We start from the raw sequence: 26533 nt of genomic DNA, 5'->3' as shown, positions 1-26533 counted from the left end.
GCGTCTGTCCTCTCGCGCATTCGGCCACTCGCAAATCGGCACGGCCGCCCCGGTTTCCAACAACGGTTCAAGCCGCATGCCGGTGGAGAAATTCGTGCCAGCGCGCGAAGCAAAGGGCCAGTGGCAGTCGGGAAAGTTCAGAAAGTCTGCCGGAATCTTCAGTTTCCACGCCTTTAAATCACATTTTTTAAACTAGTGCGTTTGGTATTCGCATTAATTTTATAGCGCAAAGGCTAATCACGAAGATGCTCTGATGTTGCGGTGAGCTTTCCCGATTAAATAATGGTGCGAGTAACTTATAAAACATTTAAAATGTATATTGTGGCACCGACAGACGCAGCCTACTGTTTGATTTTTTACAACGTCACGGCATCTTTAACGTCCACTGTTAAGCAGACGGCACGGCTAATACACCCGCAGTATCAGCAGAATCAGAATATGTTATAATACTGGAGGGATCTGATGAGCTAATAAACATATTTTTCACGGATATCTAGTTGGGGCGTTTCAGGACGTTACAATAACAAACAACAAAACAAAACCCCGACGGGAGTGCAAACCATTGGAGAGGTAAACACATCACTTCAACAATATACAAATACAACAAAGCGATGTTGTATCTCACCAGGTTAAGCCCACTGAGCTATTAACTTATTTTTCAGAAACCTACCTGACCGCAAACGATATCCCGACAAAGTGGCTTGTCACGTGTAAATTAACACCAGCAAAAAATGTAAAATGCATATTTATTGATTAATTTAAATAAATGTAATTATCTAAACCAGAGCTGCCACTGGGCCAGGTCTCCGCTGTGCTCGGTGTGGGTCTCACAGCGAGCCGGCAAAGTGTCCACACCAGCCGCTTGGCTTTGCGATCTTTGTTTCACGCGCGCGCCGGTTGGCTCGCAACGCTGCCGCAGATATCAAAAGCGGCACAGCGTGCAGCATTAATTGGGCCCACGCTCGAATCGTCAGACGGTGACCACCAGCAAGATAGAGCCGCACTGCTGCACTCCTACCCTGCCAGGGCCACCCCCTCTCACTGGAAATCCAACAGATGATTTGGTGACACCTCTGTTGCGTTGGCAGTGATTCACACAAAGAGCAAATAACAAAACCAACAACTCAACGCATTCGTCAATCACACAGTGGCCTTAAAATGAAGAATGTACATTAGGTGGGGTGTCGTGCGATGACCTTTCTTCGTAGCACATACATCTCCTGCATATATTTATGAATCTCATGGCGCGATGCTAATCGCACAAGATGGATTTAGAGTAATGGTGGAATGTGACCAAAGCATGAATGTCAGAATCCGTCCCTGGTTTTCCAGCCTCAAAGCACGCGCAGATGGCACGGTCGAATGAGACTCGGCGCACACGTGTCATTACCAGCCATGGTCTATCCACGGCTGGATTCAGACGTCCCCGACCGCTCGCATCTCTCACGAACCGTGCGATGCAACAACAAGGAATATAGCTCCCGGAGGGGCCGATGTCATCGCTCCAATTCCACGATGGACAGACAATTGGGTGCGTTCCATCCTTGGGCTCATATTCCATGCCAACATCGCACTCAGTGCTGGAGAGAAAAGGGACGTTTCGAGGGCTCGTGGTGATGGGAATGGGCCCCTTCTGTTTCGCCGTTATATCAGGAGTTGGGCCGCCCTCTGCTGGTGAAATGCCGAGTCACTGAATTTCGTGAATTCTCCCAACACCGAAGCGGTCGGAGGTCAACAGCGCCTCTCCATGCTCACGCAAGCAATGCGGTTGCTCTCATCTCCACCGGCAACCTTGCACCAGTGATGGAAATTCCACATTCCCATGGCGGGGGCCAGTCCCCTCATAAGCATGTATGTACGTGTGTTGAAATTAACTCCGCCAGAAATGTGTTTCTGCCTGTCACAGGCCATGATAAAAGGAGAAGGGTTGGCGTCTGGTGGAAACCGGCCGTAAAACCCTAAAGCCAAAGCATGGAAAGTCCTTGCAAACGAATGGCCCTCAGTCCCCCGCAGCCCCTAAGTGAGCAGAGCGTGCGGAGAATCTCGGGACCCAGTGACTCTGCCGCTGCAGGGAGTGCAGACCCGGGAGGTGGTAGCTGCGTTGCGTGCACATATCGAGACGGAGAAACACAACGGAAAGAGCAGAAGGTTGCTCGGGAGGAGGATAAGGTTGGCCACGTGGAATATTGGAACAATGAAAGGAAAGGTCAGGAATTAGCGGACTGCTTGAGAAGAAGGAAAGTCGACATTGCATGCATCCAGGAAACAAAATGGAAAGGCAGCAAAGCAAAAGAGATTGGCTGTGGTTTTAAATTGTTATTGCATGGAACCACAACAAGGAGAAATGGGGTTGGAGTTGTGCTGAGTGAGGAGATTAAGACAAAGGTGGTGGAAGTCAGAAGAGCGATTAACAGCCTGATGATAGTCAGACTCGTACTGGACAGTGGGGTTGTAAATGTGGTGTGTGCGTATACCCCGCAGATGGGCTGCAGTGGGCAAGTGAAGGATGCATTTTGGGAGAGCTTAGACCAGGAGTTCTAGAGCTTACCGGTAGATGAAGCAGTGGCCATGGGCGCAGACTTAAATGGAAAAGTGGGAAGAGGTAAGGACGGATATGAAAGGAACCGTGGAGGATGCGGTTATGACATTAGGGATGCGGGAGGAGAGGGCTTTCTTCGAACGGCCCAGGCAAATGATCTTGCAGTGGTGAATACCTCCTTCCAGAAGCAGGAGGGACATCCGATGACCTACCAGAGTAGAGAGGTGAAGGGCCAGATAGATTTTATTTTGGTGAGGAGGAAGCACCTGAATGGAGTGAAAAACAGCAAAGTGATCCCTGCAAAGTTTTGTGTGACTGGACAACAACACAGACTACTGGTGGCAGATTGCGTAGTTAAAGGGGGTAGGAAGGGGAAGACGAGACAAAATAACTGCAGCAGGGTGAATTGGTGGCGACTAAACAAGGAGAAATAAAACTTCTGCAGGCAAGCTGTGGAGAAGTTCAAAAGCGTAAGGCCGAGGAGGAGCGTGAATTAAATGTGGTAACGACTGGCGAGTGGAATACTGAGAGCAGCAGGTGGGAGCGAGCAAGGGAAGACCGATGCAACATACGGAAACGTGGTGGTGGAGTTACGAAGTGCAAAAGGCAATAAGAGAAAAAAAGGTCAAGTTTAAGAAGTGGCAGAACACGAGAGAGAGAGAATGACCATCTGGATGAATGCCTGGCAGCGAGAAGAGAGGCAATGCGAGTGGGAGCAGTGGCAAAAGGAGCAGCATTTGCACAACTCTACCAGAAACTTGATAGCAAAGAAGATGATTTACCGTTTGGCAAGAGCCAGAGAGAGATAAAGACCATGGACATAGACCATGTGAGGGGAAAACCGGAGGACCCAGATTTAAAAAACCACGCAACCACGAGAAGAACGTGGAAACTCCAAATATGCAGGTGTCAGGGTTGAGGATCGAAGCCACGACCTCCTGTATACCTGTCTAGGTAGTTAACGTCTCGCCACCGGAGGTGAACACTGGCAAAAAAAAGTCCGCTGCTGACACACAGGTAGTCAAGTTTCAAGTTTATTTCCCAGGAGAAAACTCGCCCATTCCACGACGCTGTACACCCTTTATCAAGGGGCGATGGCTGACGATTCATCCCGAACAAGAATTGTAACTGCTTCCGTAACACGGAGGCTTTCGCGACCAGTATTATCCATGATATTGGATTTTTTTTCAAGATTTCTTCACAACTCTGGCTGTTGTCGCCTGATGATGCTGGTTGTAATTACCGGCCGAAACGTCGTACTCGAATTGTAAATATTGTGGGTTTACTCTCCAACGCACCGAGTGTGCTGTACGAGTAACGAATTGACATGTTTTGTTTACGTGACAACCCTTACTAATTGGCTGTGCCAGGGTTGTGGCGGCTTTAACGGCACATTTATATTTACGCGATATAACCATAGAACATAAACATCTATTGTTCTTCCGTAACGTTGAGGCCCGTGTGCTTGGACTAACACACGTGACCAACTAAGACTTGAGAGAGGTTGGGTTGCCTGCGTTTGTGGATCCAAACTACGAGTTTCACTGACGCAATACACAAAAGCAATGGGATGAATAGGTCACCAAACATTGCATCATCGCGCATGAATTCGGATTACATCCCTGATCGTGACCACCCCACCCTGATCGTGACCACCCCCACCCTGATCGCAACGACCCCACCGCAAACCAACCCACCACCGCTTGACCCCCGCGAGAGACGTCCACCTGCCGGGTTGGTTCGTCAGACCGCCTCTAGATGGCAATGCTCGCGGCGTTATCGAGATGCAGTTTCATGCCCCATCGAGCGCCGTTGGGCGATGCGATTTCGGCACCGGAGTTCAAGAATTTATTCCCTTTTTTTGTGTCGCAAGCACCGTCTTTGTTTGTTCTGTCTAGAGCCTCGCCTCGCATGTCCCGTGTTGTTTGTACTGCCACGTTGACGGTGTTTGTATTGACTCATATTCCTCGTCTCGTATTTCTTCGTCGTGTTTGTTAAGAAGAGGGAACTGCACTTTTGTACGCTGCGACTCACTCTCGCGGATAACCACAGCGCAAGTGAGTCTACGCGATCATTTAGATGTGTCGTGAATAATTAAATGTTCGCCCTTACTTCATCCAAAGGAAGCTTCACTTGACCTCAAATCACTTTTGTTTCACGACCATCTTGCGTTGGAATGTCTGGACAAATTTACAGCAATGGCCCCTCTCGCTATGCAGAAGGGCCAACACCTGAAACGTCCCGTTTTTATAAAAATATAATTTTAAGGCCACAGTGTGATTGACACACGCGTTGAGTGGTTGTGTCCACTGCGCACCAAAGATGCCCTAAACAGACTGTAGGGGCAAGTGCTGTTAGCGAGCACCTATGAAGGCCTGCACGGCGCACGAGGAGGTGGGTGGCCAACACCACGCCCGGCCGCCTTTGTCTCCCCAGTGGCGATGTTTACGCACCGCACCAGGTACTCATTTGAGGCCGAGCCGACCTAGGGGAGGCCCAAGATCGTTTCAGATAATCTTCACCGGTGCTGGCCGCGAGCGGGAATCGAACTCCTGTCACCGGTTTCGTAGCGCAGCGTAGCGCTAACCGCTGCACCACCGCTCCCCATTGCGCACCACTGGCCAACTCGGCAGCATGACCAAACATTTCTTTAAATTTACAATTCTTAAAAAAATATTTCCGATGTTGAGAGTAACTGGAGCGCCTCGAGCAGTGTTCTTCACTAATTCTCATGGGGGTGGGGCCACTTTCGCCGGTAAGACGAGGGCCGCTACCCCACTTGAAACCATCTGGGGGTTTGAGAGCAGCACGATGACGGTGATGGAGGGTGTAGTCATCTCGGTCATCTCAGTCACTCGACCCGTGGCACCTGGGTCTGCCCCGTGACCTCCTGCCAGCGGGCGTTCGACACTTCACGTGGCCTCAAGGTGCACATGGCCTGGCACAAGCGTCGTGGTGACGTCACCGCCACTTAGTGGCGAATGGCGGTTGTTGTTGTTGTCACCATTTGTGTGCTGTCAGGGGCCGCAAGTCACAGGCCGCACTAAGAGGCCATCATGGGTCGCCAGTGGCCCCCTGACATTGTGCTGAGGGACACTTGCATAGAGATCCAAGTATATGAGATGATCAAAGTGGAAGGTCCTCCCACACCGGTCATAAACCCACTTGCTGTACTGCCGTACCCCTGCCACATCTTTGCCCAATGGAGTTTGGAGTCGCAGCACCACAATCGAAGTGTGGATTCACCAACCCCTGCCTCAAAAGCACCGAATTTACAGGATTGCAAATCATGTGCGTGTGTGTGTAGCGGTTAGCGCTACGCTGCGCTACGAACCCGGCGACCCGAGTTCGATTCCCGCTCACGGCCAACACCGGTGACAATTATCTGAACCGGTCTTGGGCCTCTCCTAGGACGACTCAGCCTCAAATGCGTACCTGGTGTGGTGTGTAAACATCGCCACTGGGGAGACAAAGGCGGTCGGGCGTGGTGCTGGCCACCCACCCCCTCGTGTACCGTTCCGGCCTTCATAGGTGCTCGTTAAAAGCACTTGCCCCTACAGTCTATTAAGGCTATACGGGGGATCTGTTTTATGTTCTTGTAACAATTGAACCCCATTACATTTGTGAAATTAGAAAATGTAAAGAGAAAATAACCAAATACTGAGTGATCTGACATTACCATTTAAATAGCCGTCGTCATAACCCTTACAGCAACCCGTCCAGATGTTTAAAGCCATAAACCTCCTCGCGTGAATATTACAAAACCAGTCGCTAAATATTTAAAAGCTTAGCCTGCAACCTCACCAATTCACACACAAAGATGCCCCGTGTGGGTGACTGCTGCCTCGGTGCTGTCATTGAGAGAGTCTATACAGCTTTGTGGCCACGGTGTCCGCAGGTACTTTACAGGTGCGCCGTGTCTCCCTTGCTCACATTTCGAATGCCACTGTAAGCATATTTCCCCGCTCTTTTGGTTAGCAACGTTGGCTACGTACGGTGCGAAAGAAGTTCAACGTACACGCGTACGAACGAGTCCACAACAGGCGCGCGAGTTGCCCGGCAAAGAGGCGCAACGCGACGGTGCTCACACGCCGGTCGCGCATTTCCGACAACGGCGTCTGCGGCTTCTCCATCCCCCACCGCCCCCCTGGTACGTGCCACGAAACGCACGGGGGGGGGGCGTCTTCCGGACACGCCACCTAACTCCGCACGCAACAAAGAAACGAGCGCGAGGCTGTCCCCCCCCCCACCGGGTGGACTCTTCTCGCACATCGTGTTGCGCGTGAAGCCGCCGTTTGCCGCTGCGCGTGCATGGACGATGTCACTTGCGCCCAGTCCACTGCGCGCCGACGAGGGCGTGATGTGCGTCCCGCGTCGATGTTCTATGCGGTCACCGCGACAATGAAGCTTGTGTGGGTGTTTGTGCCGCCGTAATATGTTGCGTAAACTAACGGGGCGGAGGGGGGTTCGAAAGAGAATGGCGGAGGTCGAGTGCATTGGTCACCGGGTTCCGTGGGGCAGCGTGCTCACTGTTGCGCTAACGCTCCCCCAGTCTCATCAGAACCACCACCACCACCAACACCACCACCAACAACACCATCACCAACAACACCACCACCAACAACACCAACAACACCAACAACAACACCACCAACAACACCACCACCAACAACACCAACAACAACAACAACAACCGCCATTCGCCACTAAGTGGCGGTGACGTCACCACGACGCTTGTGCCAGACCATGTGCACCTTGAGGCCACGTGAAGTGTCGAACGCCCGCTGGCAGGAGGTCACAGGGCAGACCCAGGTGCCACGGGTCGACTGACCGAGATGACCGAGATGACTGGCTGATGCACCACCTGTGCCCCCTACTGTACCAACTTGCTGTGCTTTAGCCACCCGGCGCTCCGCTCGTTGTTGTGAGCGTCGCTCCTCCGCCCTCCGTTGTTGTTGGAGGGCGACTGCCTCCAACTGCCCAGTAGCGTCCTTCACGAGCCTCCTCCACTGAGGCCGATCTTGACACCGCTGGTACCAGTCATCGGCAAGTCCACTCAGCTCCACGTCCTCCTGTACCACATCACTCCATCTCTTCTCTAGCCCGTGCCGCGCCCGTTTAGCCCCCTCGATCCGGCCGAACAAAAACTGTTTAGGCATGCGGTGGCTGGGCATGCGGGCTACATGACCCAGCCAACGCAGCCTTGCCTGCCGGAGGAGCTCACTGATGGGACTTTGCCCAGATCTTTCAAGGACTTGTGAGCTCCTCACACAATCCAGCCTGGTTAAACCCAGGATGGATCGTAGGCAGGCCAGCCAAAATGTTTCTAACCGGTGAAGATGCTCCACTAGGGGGGTCCACGTTTCGCAAGCGTAGAGAAGGGAGGGAATGACCGTGGCCGAGAAGACCTGAAGCTTCGTGCGGAGCGACAGACCAGGTAGCTTCCACACAGCGTTACGCAACCGATGAAAATATATTGCCGCTCGACTGATTCGGAGTGAGACCTCTGCTGATAAACTGGAGCCGGTCATAAGCACACTGCCCAGGTATGGGAAACTCTCCACTCTCTCCACAACTGCCCCATCACCAATTGGGAGTTGTGGGGGTGGAGTGTCCGATGGTACAAAATACCCAGGCAAACCCCATTTGGCGGAGCCAGCAGATTGCATTTTCACCCTCGGGGCTCCTCCAGAAACAACGAAAAACCATTGCGGATGGCCACGTGAAATGTTCGAACGCTCACTGCGGAGGAGAGGCTGCCACTCCTCTGTCGGGAGCTGGACCGGTACCGCCTGGATCTCTGTAGCATTCAGGAGGTCCGGTGGACCGGTTCTGGATCCTGCCACCATGAGGGGTGGACAGTCCTCTACTCGGGGCAGGAGACTGCCAAACAACAGGGTGTGGCTCTTCTTCTGAACAAAAGAATGAAGGGGGCGTGGGAGCGTGGCGGTGAGGTGTGGGAAGCTGTAAGCCCCAGGATACTTTGGGCTCGCCTTCCCATCAATCAGAGGCGAGGAGTGGTGGTCGTGGTTACTTATGCCCCCACCGAAGACGAACATCCGTGGAGGGATGCAGGCAAAGCCGATGAGTCAGACGCTTTCTATGACCTCCTGTCACAGGTGCTGGCTAAAGTGGCCACTCGGGACAGAGTCATCTTGTTGGGTGACTTCAATGCCCGAGTTGGTCATGATGCTGGCACCTGGTCTGGAGTGATTGGAAGGCATGGGCCAGATCAGCTCAATAATAACGGTAGGAGGCTGCTAGATTTTTGTGCAGCCCATGGGCTTGTAATTACCAACACGCTCTTCCGGCATCGGCGCATCCACACAACATCATGGATGCATGCCGGGTCCAAGCAAGAACATCTGCTGGACTACATAGTGACGGACCAGCGGATGCGAGCCCATGTCCTTGACACCAGGACCTACCGGGGAGCTGATATGCCCTCTGACCATCGACTAGTCATCTGTAAGATGCGCCTGCCTTTCTTCCACTCCGGTGGCGGGTGTACACCCAGGAACACCAACAACACCACCACAATCACCACCAACAACACCACCACCGTCTGAATCGAGGTCTTCCCCTTGATGGCAAACCTCTGGGTGCCACTCCAATGCCTGTCTCGGTAACCTGCCCTCCTCCACCCTGCACGTGTCCACCCGTCACAACATCCTTGTTAGATTCGCTCATGCATTCTGCTGCAGGGTAAGACAAAGCATTGGTAGATGTGGCCACAAGCGATGCACAGACAAGATGAAGGTAACTGCATCTAAGCTTAAAACTAAACTATTTAAAAAAAATTACCAGGTAAGGTCTACTGAGCTATGTAGCTCTTCTTTCAGCAGCAACCTGGCCACAAATTATACTTCAACGAAGCGGCTTATCACGTGGAAATTTATATTAGTAGCCAAATACTCTAAACGCGCGATGTTGATTCTAAATGTGTCGGGGGGAAACCGTAAATCTCGAAGAAAAATCAACGCGACCACGGGTAGAGAGAGAGAGACACGCAAACTCCAAATATACAGCAGGCGTCAGATTCGGGATCGAACCCATGGGATCCTGTAGACCAGGCGAGGCAGTGAACATCTCGTCACCGCAGCACCTGCATGAACTCTCAAGGTCAAGGTCGAGAGGGCATCACGACCAATATCATTGCTGCCGCCACACCTCCCCATCGCCTATTTCCTTCTGCCAGATCCCCCAGCTGTAGTGCAACCGACACCCGACCTTTTTACAACCTCAACAAAGACCCCCTGTGTAACCTTTAGCAGACTTTGGGGGCAAGTGCTGTGAACAAAGCGCCTATGAAAGGCGGCACGCCACGCGAAGGGGGTGGTGGCCAGCACCACGCAGACCCAGCATTTGACTCCCTCGTGGCGATGTCTACACATTGCACCAGGTACTCATTTGAGGCTGAGTAGACCTAAAGGGAAAGGCCCAGGAGCCGGTGAGATAATCGTCACTGGTGTTGGCCGTGAGCGCAGCGTGCTAATTGCTGCGCCACCGCTCCCCAGGTCTTTCACTTGATGGCAAACCTCTGGGTGTCACTCCAATGCCCGTCTGTGTAACCCGCCCTCATCCTCCTCCCTGCACTTGTCCACCCATCACAACCTCCTCATGCTGATTACATCTACAACGTGATCTTGTCACGTTATATTCTGAACTACAAAGTTTCTTAGCCTGCCATGAATTTTTTATCATTATCCACACGCACCCATGTTCATTATTGAAGGTATAAATTACATGTACTCCGACCGTATAATTAGCCTTTGCAGAAGCGCCTGCATTTGTGTTTGAAATTTCCACCTGTTCTCCGCTACTTCCATATACCTCTTATGTGCAGCCGGCCCTGTGTTTATGTTTTACACACATTGCTGTGACGCTCATTTATGTCGCCTTGTTTAAGGCCTCAGAAATGCCATGCTTTTTTTTATTATCCGAAATCTTGTGGATGCCTCTTAGCCATCTATACACATTTTGTAGTTGTTCAGACACTCAGGACACCCGTAGTGGCTGTGTACATGGATGCACTCGCCCAGATTTTCAGCCAGCCGCCTTACCAGCAGTATAGCTAGATACAGTATCTACTCAACCAGCCATTCATCCAGCCACCCAACCAGTCAGCCGCTTACCCAACAAACCACCCATCAAGCCACCCTACCAAACCAAACAGTCTGCCACCCACCCGATCAGCCATCCAACTAACCAGCCATCCAGACAACCAAATCATTAGCACAATTGGCACCTCCAATTTGCACGGTTGGCTACGCACGGTGCGAAAGAAGTCCAACAAACAACCGGCCACCCAACGAGCAATCCACTAAAACCACCACGCAGCCTCCGAGCGAGCCAGCCAGTCATGCTAAGCAGCGCAAGCCACGTAGCCCCCCCCACCCCCACCCAGCCATCAATCCAATCGCCCACCTAACCACCCAGCTAGCTGAACCGTCGCCTCGCCTGTAGCGCATGCCCGTGCGGGTGGCCGCGCTTTCAGCGACCCACCAATCCAATCGCCCAGCCACCCACCCACCCAGCCATCGGCTCACCTGCAGCGCATGCCCGTGTGCGTGGCCGCGCTGTCAGCGATCCATCAATCCAATTAATCACCCAGCCAGCCAGGCAACCACCCACCCAGCCACCCAGCCACCCACCCAGGCACCCAATCAGTCACCCACCCAGTCACCCAGCCACCCAACCAGTCAGCAAGCCAGCCACCCACCCAGTCAGCCACCCACCCAGTCAGCCACCCAGCCAGCCACCCAGTCACCCAGCCAGCCACCCACCCAGTCACCCAGCCAGCAAGCCAGCCACCTACCCAGTCACCCAGCCACCCACCCAATCAGCCACCCAGCCAGCCAGTCGCGCCACCACCTCACCTGTAGCGCATGCCCGTGCGCGCCGCCGCGCTGTCTGCGAGCGAGATTCCGTGCACGTTGAGGAAGCGCTCGACGTCGCGCATCTTGGCGAGGGCGCGCGCGTCCCTGGCCGCCCGGCTCCGCGCCTCGTCGCCCGAGTGGCTCCTGCCGCCGGAGCCCATCGCGGACGAGGAGGAGGGGGGAGCCCCGGGCACCCCGCGACCCACGCCCGAGGTCGTCGCCGCCGATTTGTGCTTCTTCACCGGCGCTTTGATGCGGTAGAGGTCTTCGATGGCCATCGCGGCCCCGCGGCCGGCAGGCACGGTGGGGTTGGCGGGACGCGCCGTGAACATGGTCCTGCCGGTCGGTGTGTGTGTTGTGTGTGTTGTGTTGTGTGTGTTGGGGAGCGCGCGTGTGCGTGTGTGTGTCTATTCAGCTGTATGAGTGAACTGTTGGACTGTATAAATTAACTTTATCTGCGCGAAAGTTTGAGACTATTATGTGTGTGTGGAGCTCTATATGTGTGTGGGGAATTCTAGGCGTGTGTGCATGTCTATTGAGCTGTACGAGTGAACTTTATCTGAGTTTGATACCCTATGTGTGTGTCTATGTGTCTATATGGAGAATGCATGTATTTGTTTGTGGGTATCTATTGGGCTACATGAGTGCTTGTTTGTATTTGTGTGTGTCTATTGGGCTAGATCTATGTGTCTCTATGTCTAATAGGCTTAATATGAATGTGTCTGTTGGGCTAAATGGGTGATGTGTGTGTGGCTAAATAGGTGATGTTAATCTCGTGTGTTGAAGTGTGTTTGAAGTTAAATGGAATAAATGTTTTTGTGTAAATTGGGCTAAACGCGTAATCTTGTCCGTGTATCTACAACATTAAATCATATATGTTTGCAATCTTATGTCCATTAGGCTAACGTGAGTATCTGTGTGCGAATCGGTGTTTGTATACAAATATAAATAGTACATTTCTGTGTAGTATGTACTGCATGTATATATGACTAATCAGTTATCTGTGTTGGTGTGCGTAGCCATGTGTGTCTATGTGTCCAAAGCTAAATTGCGACCTCCACGGTTGTGTAGTTGCGTGTCTCTCAAAAACTGATTGAGTGACCTTTGCCAACAGCCTGGCATTACGATAGCGCACACTCGATGCTGCTGTGTGTTCACGATGATTTTTGTCTAGAAGCGCGTGCACGGCTAAACGTGCGATCTTTTGCTAAACTGCATGTACGTGTGTGTGTGTGTGTGATTCTAGGGTAAACGCAGTAGTGTCTGTGTGTGTGTGGCTGGATGTGGTGCTGACAACACCACCCCCTATGCATATATCGTGACGACGTTAATAGGCGCTCGCTAACAACACCTGCACGTCCCGCGGAGACGACTCGACACGTTCAGCACCGCGATCCTCCTCGGCTTTGCATCTCGGCACTCGCTCGCAACGCAGGTGGCCCCTATGACGCTGGCCGGAGTGAAACCTTACACTTAACCACGTAACACTACATTAAATACAACAGCAGCAGCAGCAACAACAGCAACAACAGATAACACTGGGACCACTTTCAGCGTTGTCCGCCGGCTGGAGGTCGTAAATAAAATCGGTGTTTTAAACAACGCGGCCGAACTGCTCCCTCCCACTGCCTCCCTGCCGGAGGCGCTGTCCTTCGAACTGAACCGTAACGAGTCGGGGGCCGAGAGAACAAGCGACTTCAACTTCACAAGCAACGGCGCTCGTCCTCAATATCCCTCCTCCTCATCCTCTTCCCCATTTGTCCCCATTCCCCACCCCTCATAGAGCGGTTGATGTAATTAAGCTGACACGGATCCGATGTCCCGCGCAGAATGGCCAGAGGTAATTAAATTGAGTGACCAACTTGTTTGAAATCGCGACACGGCCGTGTTGAAACCAAAAGCCGCGCTCCAAGCGTGCCAGCCCATGTAATTATCACGTAAGCGCCGTGCCAGAGGCTCCGCTTGTCTCGTGTGCACAGGGTACCCCCTAGGCGACCACGCGGGCTACAGGTGAAGACAAAACAAATGTCCCCCTCTCCCCCCCTCGCCCGCATAGGCCTTTAATAGGCTGTTGGGGCAAGTGCTGTTAGCGAGCACCTATTAAGGCCGGCAAGGCGCACGGGAGGGGTGTGTGATCAGCACCACGCCCGGTCGAATTTGTCTCCCCAGAGCTGATGTTTGCACACCGCACCAAGTGCTATTTAAGGCCGAGTCGACCTATGGGAGGACCGGGACCTCTTCAAATGTTCGCCACTGTCATATTGGTCGTGAGCGAGAATTGAACTCGGTTGGCTGGTTTTGTAGCCGCCCTCCACGCCCAAGGCTCATCCTTCTTATCGGAGTCAAATAAAAACAAAATATTGCTACAATTTAATGTATTTTATACCTACGTGACTTTACCGAAAGAACCAAAGAGTACTGCTACAATAGTTACAGAGGGGGTGAGAGCCAGAGCAGAATGCACGACAGACATTAGCAGCAATAGCGCCACGATGGCGAGATGTTAGCTCCCTCGCCTCGTATACAGGAGGTCATGGGCTCGATCCCGACCCTGACGGCTGATGTACATTTGGAGTTTGCGTGTCTCTCTCCCTGTGGTCGCGTGGATTTTTCTCCGGGGTTTTCCCTCCGCGTTTGGAATCAACATGCGTTGATCCAACCCACGACCTCCTGTATACCAGGCGATGTATTTAACATCTCCCCACCACGGTGCCCATTAAATATAAAACCATGCTTAGCCAAACCCAGCGACGTATGCGGTAGGCTGCCCGTTAATAAAATTATCCTTATTTTTGTTGACTGCGTACCAATTTTAAAATAGAACCACGCCACTTTACAAAACCTCACGATTGTTACGAGACATTTGTTTTAATACTAATAACTTCTGTAACGATATTAGCCCATCGGCCTATGCGTGTTTCACATGTGTGGGGGGGAGAGCTTCATAGTTCATCAGATTTTTCTCCAGGATAAATAAAGATTCCGATTCTGCTTTCTGGGTCTACGTGTTACAGCGGCATTGTATAAAGCAACACACTCTGATCTGGTGTTTTTGCTTCTCCAAGTCTCATCAGCAGAGTCAGACCTGTTCGAGAAACGCTTTTGCAAGCTGCTGCCCGGTGTTATGGACAACACGGGGGCCCTGCCCAGTGTGGCACAGAGTCATTGTATTAACATGTGAACTGTGGACGGTTGCATTGTAAACAAACAGACGAGGCCGCTTCGTCGAGTAAAACAAATCCCACGAAAGCAGCTCGGTGCATCCGCCTGCGAGCGTTCTCAGCGGCGTGGGTAGCGTGGCCTCTGCCGCGACTAATGAAGCGCTTCCTCGACTCATCACGTTGGCGCGACGTTGATCCAACGTCAATCAACGTTGGCTCAACGTCCACCGACCTTGATCCAATGTCAGTCAACGTTGGCCAAGCGTCAGTCAACGTCGATCCAACGTCAGTCAACGTTGGCTCAACGTAAACTAACATTGGCCCCGCGTTGCATCTTTACGGGGCCTGGCTAGTCTCCCTTCCTCTTCATAGCCCCCCCCCCACCACGTGCAGCTGCGCACACTGCCCACGCACGCGCGCTGCGAGCGTCTTCTGGGGCAATGCCGCTCCGAGTGGCAGCAGCCACACACCTGGCGGGCGGGTAAGGTGAGACGGTGCGGGCCCTGGCGCGCATGGGTGCGGTGGGTGGGGTGGGTGGTGTGGGTGGGGTGTGGGTGGGGTGGGTGGTGTGTGTGGGTGGTGTGGGGGTGTAGGTCGGGTGGGTGGTGTGGGTTGTGTGGGTGGGTGGGGTGGGGGGTGTGGGAGTGGTGTGGGGGTGTGGGTGGGGTGGGTGGGATGGAGGATGTGGGGGGGGTATGGGTGGGGTGGGGGTGTGGGTGGGGTAGGGGTGTGGGTGGGGTGGTGGGGTGGGTGGTGGGGGGTAGGGGGATATCATAACATCTGCACACAGATCAAACTTCATCGAGCACACGCGAAATGGATATAAAAAGGGTGGAGACGGGAAGAGCCAACAGGGCGCACGAGAGGAAACAAACAGACGGAGCTTTTGCACCACGGCTCGCTCGCTCGGCCATACATATGGGGGGGGGTAGAGGTGTCGTGTTGCCGGCACAAATAACATAACTGCAATGGACGCGCCGGGCTGCAGGGGATTAATTAAATCGACGCTCGCGGGCGCAGGAAAAATACGAGCTGGGCAAGGCGGTCTGATAGCTGAACCTCCCGGGGTTATTCATTGTTTATATACAGACCCGGTGGATCGTGTACTTGGACGAGCTGGCGGCAGCTGGCGGCTGTGTTGTACTAAGAGAGGGGCACGGGTGTGGAGAGGTTCCTGGGTGAAGGGCACCGCAATGACCAGCACCGGTGGTTACGAAAATTCCACAAACGCAGCGGTGGTTTGTGGTCAGGGCTTTATTGGAGAAACGGTGTCTTGAGCGTGTCATTTGAATGGGATGGGTGGGACGAGGGTTGCCACCTCTGGGGTACAAAATGCCAGGACAAAGAAGAGGTACACCTCAATACTGACGGTGGGGAGAATTACACGTCACATGCACTGTCTCGAGAGGTGTGTTATTACGCAGCTGACCAAGACTTTAAATGTCCCCCGGGAAAACGTTTTACATAATTCCGAGGATAAATTTCCTAGCTACTTCCAGAAGGGATCGGAAGCACAGGTTTCGGAAGCTCAAGTTGGGCACTTATCTTTCTAGAAGATGAGCGGAGGCGTTCTCCCAATTAACACACACAGAGACACACAGCGGATATGGGGAAAAGCCATGCGCCATTCATTGTCTCAGCCCTTCCTCCGCGTATGCATTCTATTGGTTTCCTGACAACTATTTTCCACCGCGCGTTACGCAGACCTGCCCTTGCATTGCCCATATCACTCTCACAATGGCCGCGCACAATTGACTCCCAAAGGCCAACAAAGCACTCGGCTACTTGGCAAACACCTGCCATGCACGCGTGCGTGCCTCTGAATGGACGAGCGGATAAACACCCCCGTTGCACTGAGCGGTGACTGCTGTTCGTGAGCCCGTCGCACTGGACAGCGGCCTAAGGTTAATAATAATAACAACAACAAGAAGAAGCTTGTGTCACCTGCTCATTGGTCGCTGAAGATGGGCCCGTGTACGGCCAACCTCCGCAGCTGAGGCCGCAAGTGACCACTCACTCTGTGGACGAGGTCAGAGACAGGCCGTGGCCCCTGACAGGACCCGATGGTTGTCTCAGGGGCCCATCCTCCACACCGTTGATGAAAGCGGCTGACGCCTGGCTCGGCAGGACGATAACGCGGACCTTTTTAACTTAAAATCCTCGCGATTTGGGTCACGCAAATTTATTAGAAAATCACATCGATGCAGTAGATGCATCCAATAAAAACAATCCCTCTATTGGACGAGTCTGGCCGAGAAATCTCACGTTGTGAGTTGAGATTGTATCAATGTCTCCCAGCCTCTGGGGCGCGCACGAGTCATCCTTGTTAATCAATCTGATGGATCGCCGTGCTGTTGTGTTGGCTTCCACTGCGTCAACAAAAGTCACCATAGCCGATGCTTGCCCGTTACTGCGCATAGACGACTCGCTTTGCCAGGAACCACATTTCTCAGCAACCCGGACCCTTTTGTCCAGGTTTGGGCAAGTCCCTTTCGATGCAGAGTCCCGATCATAGACCGCATTCGGGACTCCACGGGGAACTCTTTGAGTTGAGTTGCCTTCCGATGGGTTTGCAGAACAGTGCCAGCGACTTTCCAAAGCTAAATAGAACTCGTACTTGCAGGTCTTCAGTGGGACACGTGTCTTATTTACCACGATGATATCGTTTTCGGTCGCTCTCTCGAAGAACACGTGTGTCACCTAAGTTACGTGTTTTTTTCCCCGATTTAGAAATGCTAAATTAAAGCTAAAGGACTCCAAGTGTTAACTTGGTAAAGTCATCTGTTTGCCAGTTCAACTCGTAGGTTTTCGCGACCGATATTATCCAAAATAACGAAATAGGAGGACTGCCTTCACAATCCTGGCTATCACCAGCGAAACGTCGTGCTCGAAATGTAAACGTTGTGGGTTTACTCTTCAACACACCGGTGTGCTGGACTAGTAACCAATTAGCCACGTTTTGTTCCCGTGACAAACCTCACTAATCGTCTGTGTCGGGCGGTGGGGGGTTTAACGACGCATTTATATGTACGCGATATAACCCAACAACAACAACAACAAGAACCCCTCTATGATAATCTGTGTGCTACTTGGGTCCTGTGGTTGGTGAGTGGCCACAGGCCCTGAGAAGACGGCGTTTTGTGCGGACACGGGCCCCTTCCTCTGACAGGCTCCGACATGCGTGTATGCTATTGGGCTGCGTGTCTTACCATTGCCACTTTATTCCGAATTTCACCACCGTTGCTAAGCCCCTTCACGAACTTACCGTGGTGGGAAAAAAAAATCAAAGATTTAATTGGGGACCGGCAAAAGGGACCACCGTCACGCGACAGAGGCTCCCCACCCCCCGCCCCCTGGAATACCCAAATCGTTGCCCTCCCGGTTGCCCTGAACACGAGAGGCCGACCGAAACTGAATTTCAGGTTTCGGGCGAAAACGAAACCAGACCGAAAGTAAAAAATTACTTTCGGCCAAAACCGAAACTATGCCGAAAGTTAAAAATGTACTTTCGGCCGAAACCGAAACTATGCCAAATGAGGCCATTTGCCAACTTTCGGCGCCGAAACCGAATTTCGGTCGGCCTCTACTGAACACTCGGAACCATTCTCTCACAAGGTGGTCGTAGGGTCCGGTAGCCGTGTCCCGCCACCAGCATAACGGCGCCATTGCGCCACCCGTTGAGAACTGTTAGCAGGAGTAGCCCTACGCACGACACATTCACACGCGGGCACTGATCACGCGGCTTGCGATCACGCGCTCCGCGTCGACCAACCCAGCTGAGATGGGTCTAGCGCCTTACAGGAATGCGCCTACGTAGCGGTACGTCACAAGGGGTCTGCGTCACGCGACAGAGGCTCCTGCGTAGCGGTACGTCACAAGGGGGTCTGCGTCACGCGACAGAGGCTCCTACGTAGCGGTACGTCACAGGGGGGGGGGTCTGCGTCACGCGAATGGTGGTGCTCTGCTCGCGGTCGACCCACTGCCATGCTCCCCTGCGCGTGCGACACGGCGCAACGCAAGACATTCGTCCCTAACGCGGCTGAGATCCTCACCCCCAGTTGGTGAAAACCATTTTAATTAAAAAAATGTATTTTACCAGGTCAGGTCCTCATCTCAGTTGCTATATGAGCTCTTTTTTTTCTAGAAGCGACCTGTCAAAAAATGACAACTCAACGAAGTGGCTTACCTTGTGGAAATGTACAGCAGCCGAATGCTCTAAACGCGTGACGTCGATTCTAAATGTGGAGGGGGAAACGCAGACGACAATGGAGAAAAATCCACGCGACCACGGGAAGAGAGAGAGAGAGAGAGACACTGCAAACTCCAAATATACAGCAGCAGGCGTCAGGGTCGGGATCGGACCCACGACCTCTTTGTACACCAGGCGAGGTAGTTGACATCTGTATATAAGCTAAGAAGGTAAGAATTACGACGTCGCCGTTGGTATGTGCACCCCACTCACCATACGTCCATGCCACGCCTACCATTGCATCGCTTCCACCGTTCACCCGCCTACGCAACCTCTGCCAGGCTCTGGAGATGCCTGTCACTTCACGAGGCTCTTGTGTGCCCCCCCTCCATCCCCCCATGAGTCAGACGTCCTTCACCACAATCCGCCTCGCGTGGTGGACGGTCAGCAGGACGCCTTCACGACAACTTCCGTGGAGACTTTGCCCGCAGGTCGTCAACCCTGACCCTCAGTTGCCAACTGTGTGGTTGGCCTGCACTGTTAACGATGTCACGGTCACGTTCATAGCCGTACCTCAACCGCTCACATCTAAATGTAGTCATTTGTCAAACGTTTCGCACTTACACCAAAAACAATTCTTCATGTTGCGCAGATTTTTTTTTCCCATGTTCTCCGGGATACAGAGCGCTGCGACGAATCAACGTTCTACGGGGTCGTGCTAAGCGAGGTCTGCCTGTCGTTGCAATGGCTGATAGAATGTCCAGGAAGGGAGGTGTGGGAAGAGTATATAAGGGATGGAAGATCAGAGTTCGGGAACCGTTGTAGATCTCCCCCAGTACGAGTAGGCTGCTGTTGGTGTACCTCCTCAACACTTGTCATACGTTGGACCAACGTTGACCCAACGTCTTCATGTTTACAAGGCAGCCCTCCCCAAGCCATCACCACCCCGCATCATCTTGCGACGTAACGATTCATTTCGCTCCCCGTGACGCCATCCTCTCATGGTAGACGTGTCCTCGCGGGCGTTTAGAACTGTTATAACAACTGATGAAAATTCGCTCGTGAAATGATATCAAGAATTTAACGAGAAAAGCCACGAGGTGACGCTCAACGTGAATATCAGGGAAACAAAAGTGGCGTACAACAAGTCGGCTAAACAATTAAGAACTCTGTCTGAGGGACATAAAGGGTTACCTGGGGCAGTTATTGAAGGTGTACAGTGATCAACATGAGGGAATTTAAACACATTTTTAAACTTTTTTATTTACCAGGTAAAGCCCACCGAGATACATTTTGACTTCAAATTTTCGTGACTGCAGGAATTCATGTTCTTGGTTCTTTCGGTAAAGTTACGTAGATAAAAAAATAAAAGATAATAAAATTCAATAAAATAAAAATAAAAAAATGGAAAATAATTAAAAGCAAAAAACCACGACGTTTCGATTGCAACACATTCGGTCGCCTGATGAAGGCCGCTTGTGTTGCGATCGAAACGTCGTGGTTTTTTGCTTTGATTATTTTCAATTTATTCTTTTTTTTTTATTCACTTTTTTTTTTATTTTATTTCCTATCTACGTGACTTCACCGAAAGAGCCAGGAATATGGACCCACCGAGATATTTATCTCTTTTTCAGAAGTGCACCTGACCACAAATGATGGCTCTAACACAGTGGCGGCTCCTGCAAAATCTCTCAGGGGGGGCAAATGTCTGGATGATTTATAAGGATAAGGTCCACCCATGCAAAGGATAAATTAACAGCTTAAGCATGTAAAGGCAACTTCACTTCTTTAATATTAATGAAAAATAAAGTGACTCTTACAATACATCTTGTTTGTTTCTATACTCACTATTAAAACAAACCACTCAAGTTTATTTTATTAAAGATTCCACTAGGTGGCGACAAATTATATTGTTGATGAAACGTGCTTACGTATGATGACGTAAGCACGTATGATGACGTAAGCACGTTAGGGCGAGCCCTCCCGGAAGCCATAGAGAATGCATTGCAGCGCCCCCCGTTCGAAAAAAAACATCTTTGAATGTAAGTCTATGGGAACACTCGGGGCGATTCTCAGCCGGAGTGAAATCGCCCAAAAAGAGGCGGTACTCCACAGAACGTAGCATGACGCTGATTGGACTATATCCAGAGGCACAGTGACGGCTCGCGTGACTCTGTGGTTGAATGACATTGGTGGTGCGTCGCCCAATCGCCCTAATGAAGAAACCGCCCCTGCTCTAACACGTGACCACAAATGATATCGAAGTGACTTATCATCATGTGGAAATGTATAGCAGCCAAAATACTATCAACACGTAACGTTGATTATAAATGTGGAGGGGAAAACCCTGAAGGACCCGAGCAAAATCCACGCGACCACGGAGAGAGAGAGAGAAAGAGACGCGCAAACTCCAAATATATAGCAGCAGGCGTCAGGGTCGGGATCCAACCCACGACCTCCTGTATACCAGGCGAGGTAGTTAACATCTCGTCAGCGCGGCGTCCATAAGCCGAGGTGGACAATTGCTGATTGATAAGCTTTTGCAAAACCCGATTTTTTTTAAAGTGCAAAACATACCTATGAGCCTAACGAACAGCGTATTTAATCAGCGTATACGTTACCTGTTGTGACATGAATAATGAATCATGAATAGTGCCAACTCGTAACGCGCCACGGCACACAGTGTTCGCGCGCGCGCCAGAGACACAGAGAGAGACAGAATGACTCAGAGGCGCGAGGATGAACCACAGCAAGCGAGACGGTGGCACCCACCTTCTAAGTCTTGCAATGCTCCAATTATGAAGGTGTTATCAGCCCGGTAATGAGTGTGTCTACGCGTGGAAGAAACCCGGAGCACCACGCCGGGCGCGAGCAATGAAATCGGCTCGTGGGTTAGATGCGAGGCGGTGAAATCGGCTCGTGGGTTAGATGCGAGTCGGCGAAATCGGCTTGTGCGTGAGACGCGAGGCAGTGAAATCGGCTCGTGGGTTAGATGCGAGGCGGTGAAATCGGCTCGTGGGTTAGATGCGAGGCAATGAAATCGGCTCGTGGGTTAGATGCGAGGCGGTGAAATCGGCTCGTGGGTTAGATGCGAGGCGGTGAAATCGGCTCGTGGGTTAGATGCGAGTCGGTGAAATCGGCTCGTGGGTTAGATGCGAGTCGGTAAAATCGGCTCGTGCGTGAGACGCGAGGCAGTGAAATCGGCTCGTGGGTTAGATGTGAGGCGGTGAAATCGGCTCGTGGGTTAGATGCGAGTCGGTGAAATCGGCTCGTGCGTGAGACGCGAGGCAGTGAAATCGGCTCGTGGGTTAGATGCGAGTCGGTGAAATCGGCTCGTGGGTTAGATGCGAGGCAATGAAATCGGCTCGTGCGTTAGATGCGAGTCGGTGAAATCGGCTCGTGGGTTAGATGCGAGGTAGTGAAATCGGCTCGTGCGTGAGACGCGAGGCAGTGAAATCGGCTCGTGGGTTAGATGTGAGTCGGTGAAATCGGCTCGTGGGTTAGATGCGAGTCGGTGAAATCGGCTCGTGCGTGAGACGCGAGGCAGTGAAATCGGCTCGTGGGTTAGATGTGAGGCGGTGAAATCGGCTCGTGGGTTAGATGCGAGTCGGTGAAATCGGCTCGTGCGTGAGACGCGAGGCAGTGAAATCGGCTCGTGGGTTAGATGTGAGGCGGTGAAATCGGCTCGTGGGTTAGATGCGAGTCGGTGAAATCGGCTCGTGCGTGAGACGCGAGGCAGTGAAATCGGCTCGTGGGTTAGATGTGAGTCGGTGAAATCGGCTCGTGGGTTAGATGCGAGTCGGTGAAATCGGCTCGTGCGTGAGACGCGAGGCAGTGAAATCGGCTCGTGGGTTAGATGCGAGTCGGTGAAATCGGCTCGTGGGTTAGATGCGAGGCAATGAAATCGGCTCGTGCGTTAGATGCGAGTCGGTGAAATCGGCTCGTGGGTTAGATGCGAGGTAGTGAAATCGGCTCGTGGGTTAGATGCGAGTCGGTGAAATCGGCTCGTGGGTTAGATGCGAGGCAATGAAATCGGCTCGTGCGTTAGATGCGAGTCGGTGAAATCGGCTCGTGGGTTAGATGCGAGGCAATGAAATCGGCTCGTGCGTTAGATGCGAGTCGGTGAAATCGGCTCGTGGGTTAGATGTGAGGCGGTGAAATCGGCTCGTGGGTTAGATGCGAGGCGGTGAAATCGGCTCGTGCGTTAGACGCGAGTCGGTGAAATCGGCTCGTGGGTTAGATGCGAGGCAATGAAATCGGCTCGTGCGTTAGATGCGAGTCGGTGAAATCGGCTCGTGGGTTAGATGTGAGGCGGTGAAATCGGCTCGTGGGTTAGATGCGAGGCAATGAAATCGGCTCGTGCGTTAGATGCGAGTCGGTGAAATCGGCTCGTGGGTTAGATGCGAGGCAGTGAAATCGGCTCGTGGGTTAGACGCGAGGCAGTGAAATCGGCTCGTGGGTTAGACGCGAGTCGGTGAAATCAGCTCGTGCGTTAGACGCGAGTCGGACCGTTTGTTCGCCGTCGCGAGGCAGGGAGAGAGAAACAGCAACGGCTTGGGAGGAATGCCTTCGCCTGGAACGGCGATGAATCAATGCACGGTTACAGTGAAGGTGGCGAGTGTGAGTGAGTCAGAGGATAACCACTGTGAGACGTTCCACACACAGACCCACTCATTCTCCAGCCCCTGGATGGATGTTGCGCTGAGTCGACACCCCCCCTACCCCCCCCCCCCCCGACCAGAATTTGAACTCACACCCTTCCGATTGTGAGTCACAAAATCACTATGGCTGGATAATTGGTATAAATAAATGACACTGTAAGAAGAGATGCACTTGTTTATTATTCATCGCACAAAAAAAGTTGCAAGAGTCATCGAAACATGACTTGCGCCGCAATCCTCCCTACCTGCAAAACTCTGCCCACTCTCTTCAGTGTGCGGAAAAAAATGCGCAGCATCACCTTCAACATCACAGCGAGATGTTGACTACCTCACCTGGTATACAGGAGGTCGTGGGTTCGATCCCGACCCCGACGACGCCTGCTGCTGCTGTATATTTGGAGTTTGCGTGTCTCGTTCTCCACATGGTCGCGTGTATTTTGCTCCGGGTCCTGCGGTTTATCGCTCAACGTTTCGAATCAACATCACGCGTTTAGAGTATTTAGCTGATGTACATTTCCACGTGATAAGCCACTTCGTTGGTCTATCATTTGTGGCCAGGTCGCTTCTGTAAAAGAGCTACATAGCTCAATGGGCCTTAAGCGGTAAAACATTTTTTAAAAGTTTAGTTTTTAGTTTAAATGCAGTACCTTCATGTTGTTTGTGCATCGCTTGTGGTCACGTTTACCAATGTTTGGTCTTAACCTGCAGCAGAATGCATGAGCCAATTAACAAGGATATTGTGACGGGTGGACACGTGCAGGGTGGAGGAGGGCAGGTTACCGAGACAGGCAATTGGAGTGGCACCCAAATAAAATAAAATAGTTGAGAGTAAATTGACCATGGGGTTTGTTAGCGCCGGCTCCAGCTCCTCTCGGATGGCGGTCAGTGGGGGGGGGTGGTCCCAGTCGAGCCTCGTGTGGGGAGGCCACCGTGGCGGCGATTCACCACTAAGGTGGTTGAGTGAACTTCATAGCTGTCAACCCCTTATCAATGCCCGACCCAGTATTTGATTTGTCTCGCACGGTGGCACCGAGGCTATATATCGCTTCTGCTCATATTGCCTCGTCGCATCGTTACACAAGTTTGCTGTTATTTACACTACAGGGTGATTGAAAAAATGTTTTAACGCTTATATGGGACGCTTATATGGGACTATCGTTTTGAATGGAAAAAAAATTAACCCGTAGAAACAAAGTTTTTCACTATAAATCCTTTATATGCGTGGCGGCTAGAGTCCTCTCGCCCTCTGGCTTGAGATGGCTGCCACCTATGGGTCAGATGATTGCCTGCCACCATTAAGAATTGGTAATTAAATATCTTTTTTTTTTCCTAAAAAGTGTAAAATTTTGGAAAAAAATGTCCACGAACATTAATTGTCACGCACAACGAGTCTGTGTAGAAAATGTCAGCTCGATTGGATCACGGGAAGTGGGTTAAAAAACGACCGAAAGATTTGCACGGTCGTAAGCGCGCAAGCAAGCAAGCAAGTGAACTTAATATAAAGGATTTAAGAACGGATAATACACTGTACCGTGATAACAAATGTAATGTTTACACCATTGGAACCTCATTTGCCAGAAGAAAAAATATAATAATTGTTTTTTACCCTTTTATCTGGCAACAAAACTGCGCCTTTTGGCGTCATCTGGTTCAACATCATGTGAGACTAGGCTCTAAGGAAAGCTGTCTCGGGTGTGGACCAATCAACTTCAAGGACAGTGCATATATTATCAGAGTTATGTTTTTTGTTTGCATTACGACTGCAGGTATTGTGGTCTATGCAATCATGACTCCTTGTAAAAAAAAGGTGTCAGTTTTGTTGCCAGATAAAAGGGTAAAAAACCAATTATCAAATGTAATGTTAGTAGCTTCAAAAAGTCAGTCTTCACTTGTTCGCCATCATTGTCAACGCGTTGCCTGGAATCTTCAGGTGTTCTCCAAAGCCCGGAGGCGCACATTTCTCGTTGTTGCAAATTCTCGGAAGTGTAATATTTTAAAGCTCCCTGTTAAATACAGATACCATGGCGGTTGTCAAGAACGGGCCCCAACTGGTAGCTGTGGCCACAAGGGGGGTGGGAGGGCGGGCTGTGTTTGGTGCAGGGCACCCCCAGACCCCCTACGCTCGTGACGCCCCTGCTCGTGGGGGTGGATGAGGGTAGCATGTAGTGTCCGGGCAGCGGGAGTCTTCTGCTGACACCCCGTGGGACAGGGCTATTGACACTCAATGTCTCGATACCGACGTCCAGGCACCATTGATCGATCGAATCTAAAAAAAATGAACGTAAACTCGCATCGTAAACACTCGCTTGGATGCCAGTCAGCCAATTATCGTGACAATCGCCCTACTCGACTCAACTCTGCCCGACATGATAACAACACGTTACTCATCGGTGTCACACGTAAAGCCCTTTGACAATCCACTGCTGGATGAGGGCCTCCCCATGCCATGCGGTCATGGGGCGGGGGGGGATTAGACCATACTACGTCACCGTGCTTTGTGAGTGCAACATTGGCGAATGCGGACGGCAGAGCCGTGGACGCGTAGACTTTGCAGTTTGTTTATTTGGCGAATGCTTTTTCACAGTCAAAACACCACCAGATACATGAACAAAATATATAGAGAGATACATAAATCAATGTTCTTTAAGTGGACGTCAGACACCCCCACACATAGCCACAGAGCCACTCTGCAGCCTCCTCCGGCACGTGCTGGGCCACCGCCCTGCGCGTCACTCCGTGACGTGGTGCTGCCCCCTCTCACATGCCCCGCTGCTATTTAGCGGTGCTCATCACGTGCCAATTAAACTGGTTTTTTTTGTTTAGTCCTCAGAGCTGGACTCTGCTGAATAAAGTTACAAAACCAAATTCAAAGTAATTTCCTGCTCGAATAATGAAGGTGTTTGGGTTAGATCGCGGGCGTATGCGTCGTTAACGACACATTGATACTTACGCGATCTAACTAAAAAAAACATTTATGAATAATATTGTTGGCGAAAGCCTCCTACGTGTCAAACCAAAGTAATGTCCAGCTCGAGTGAGCATTGAGGCGCTGCACATCTCGTGTGGTGGAAATTCCACCTTCCCATGGCAGACGCGAGTCTCTC

At 51.7% G+C, this 26533-nt stretch overlaps 1 protein-coding gene across 1 annotated transcript in view; it reads right to left on the bottom strand.

Annotated features, from left to right (window-relative positions):
* LOC144728316 (voltage-gated potassium channel subunit beta-2-like) overlaps positions 1-11820 on the bottom strand; it is a 107987-nt gene extending 96167 nt beyond the window's left edge. Inside the window, exon 1 of the mRNA XM_078607668.1 lies at positions 11419-11820. Coding sequence (XP_078463794.1) covers positions 11419-11750 — 332 coding nt within the window. The 5' untranslated portion in view covers positions 11751-11820. The remainder of the gene's footprint in view (positions 1-11418) is intronic.
* Positions 11821-26533: the final 14713 nt, after the last annotated feature.

Source organism: Lampetra planeri, chromosome 28, assembly GCF_965212315.1.
Source record: "Lampetra planeri chromosome 28, kcLamPlan1.2.h2, whole genome shotgun sequence".
Taxonomy (NCBI): Eukaryota; Metazoa; Chordata; class Hyperoartia; order Petromyzontiformes; family Petromyzontidae; genus Lampetra; species Lampetra planeri.
This window is presented reverse-complemented; position numbering and strand designations above follow the sequence as displayed.